The sequence below is a fragment of the Myotis brandtii genome, unplaced genomic scaffold (genome assembly GCF_000412655.1).
Source record: "Myotis brandtii unplaced genomic scaffold, ASM41265v1 scaffold72, whole genome shotgun sequence".
Classification (NCBI taxonomy): domain Eukaryota; kingdom Metazoa; phylum Chordata; class Mammalia; order Chiroptera; family Vespertilionidae; genus Myotis; species Myotis brandtii.
Window position 1 is genome coordinate 747987 of NW_005370838.1, and position 2232 is coordinate 750218.

At 47.6% G+C, this 2232-nt stretch overlaps 1 protein-coding gene across 1 annotated transcript; it reads left to right on the plus strand.

The window, feature by feature from the left end:
* The first annotated feature begins 925 nt into the window (after positions 1 to 925).
* Positions 926 to 1747, plus strand: LOC102256263 (39S ribosomal protein L39, mitochondrial). The gene has a single exon (XM_005882453.1). The coding sequence runs from the start codon at positions 926 to 928 to the stop codon at positions 1745 to 1747; it is 822 nt and encodes a 273-aa protein (XP_005882515.1).
* Positions 1748 to 2232: the final 485 nt, after the last annotated feature.

Below are 2232 nucleotides of genomic sequence, written 5' to 3' on the forward strand. Positions count from 1 at the left end.
TTCAAGAAGGAAGACTCGTGCTCAGTTCCCAGAGGTCTCGCCTGGAATGTTGGTCTGGCCCAGGGACTGGCAGAAAGGTTTGGCATTTTTCATATGAACTCCAGGGAGAGATGATAACTGGCGAGCAGTCAGGAAAAATAACCACAGAATAGTTTCGTGTTGGATGTGGACAAGTAGAAGGTATAGACTTGTGATATTCATGTTTTCTGTCTTCTTGGAAACCCAAGCCTGAGGGAGGATATATCAGAAGGACAGAGGGCCTTCAAGGAGAAGGCTGGCCTTGAAGGAGAAGGCTGGCAGCCAAGTGAGGACCTGGGTTCTCCCAGGCCAACAGCAGAGATGAGTGTGTGGGAGGGAGAGGGAAGGACAGCAGCCAGAGAGTGACCATGACCCTACTCCTGACCTCCACAGACTCAGTGGGAAAATATCACTCTCACTTTTCAAAATTGGAAAATGAAACACATCCAAAATCTTGGGAAGAAAAATCCTTTCCAGCAGCAGTCAAAATCATTTTCCTGGACAAGACCCTAAACACAGGACTAAGTATGTAAAACATGTGAACCAGGGAACTGGGCAGAGCAGGCCACTGAGGGCACCTCCTAGTCCTGCCTTCAGGCCAATCTCACCTCAGCCTCGCGTAGCTGCAGACACTCGAGGGCAGGGCTGCCTCAGGCTGCCTCAGTGTTCTTTCCCAAGGTCCACCCTTGGTCTGTCCAGTCAAGAAATTCTAATAGCCATAGAATTCTTGCCAAAAATTAGTCTTTTCTCCTAGACTAGGCATTGTATGACAATTCTATAAGACATCGACTTACACAAACACACACACACACACACACACACACATTCATCTGGGGAAATACCTAGAAAATGGGCTACATAAGCAAATTTATTCTAGAAAGTGCTCTTCTGGGCCAGGACGGAAGTGATGGCCATGGCTGTGGGAGTCTGGGGGTCATGGCTCTGGCACGCCATCCCCAGTGGTGGCGCTGGCTGGAGATGTATAGCAACATCCACAGCATCTCAGCTGTCACCGACCACACTGATAGAAATGCAGAACAATGTCTTCAATAAAGAGAAAGACAGGCAGTCATCACTAACTCCCCGGGCCGAGAAGATCGAGGTTAAACTCGTTGGGAAAACGGACCCTGGCACCACATTTGTGATGAATAAAAACGTGTCGACGCCCTACAGTTGTGACATGCATTTAAGTGAGTGGTACTGCAAGAAGTCCATTCTGGCTCTTGTGGATGAACAGCCGTGGGACATGTACAAGCCTTTGACCAAACCCTGTGAAATTCAGTTCCTTACTTTCAAAGATCCTGATCCAGGAGAAGTTAATAAGGCTTACTGGTGGTCTTGTGCCATGATGATGGGCTGTGTGATAGAGAGGGCATTCAAAGACGAATACTTGGTCAGTTTGGTCAGAGCTCCAGAAGTGCCTGTGATCGCTGGAGCCTTCTGCTATGATGTAGTTTTGGATAAGAGGCTTGATGAGTGGATGCCAACAAAAGAGAACCTACGTTCTTTCACAAAAGATGTTAATACTTTAATTTATAAAGACCTTTCATTTGAAACTCTGGAAGTTGATGCAAAAGTGGCATTAGAAATATTTCAACACAACAGGTATAAAGTAGATCTCATAGAAGAAAAAGCATCTCAGAATCTTGAGAGAATAGCCAAGCTGGGTTTTAGTTCTGTTCAACCCAGAGTTCTTAATGGTCTTCTCCCCAGCAGACCCGGGAGATAGGGGAAGGTAAAGGAATCAAGATTGGGCTTCTCTGCTCAAGGGTCTCAGTGAGTGGGAACAACTGCAGATTCAGCCACCCCCAGGTCAATGGGCAAGAAGGATGTCAGCAGCCAGCTCAAGGGTACTCATTGGCACATGTGCAGCTGCTCAAAATATTGTGTTAGAATACTTTGCTGGTCCAGGGATGAGCTTTCTGTAATACTTTCAACAATAAAGATAAATTTTTTAAAAAGTCGATGCCTACGGCACCTCCCAGCCCTCAGTCCCCATCAGTTCAGTGCACACTGCTCCCAAGGTCCCACTGCCAGCTCTGCACTCTCTGCCTGTGGGCTTTGGTGCTGAAGTCACTTTACACCACCCATGAGGGAGAAGAAATCAACCCATGACAGATGGGAATTGGTGGGTAAATTCCCAAGCTCCCTCACTCCTCAGGTAGATGGCTCTAGCCATGCTCTACACTGGCTCCCAGACACCCCCACCCACCC

Excerpts from the sequence above, each read along its gene's own strand:
- LOC102256263 (XM_005882453.1), top strand. The coding sequence starts at position 926 with ATGGCCATGGCTGTGGGAGTCTGGGGGTCATGGCTCTGGCACGCCATC.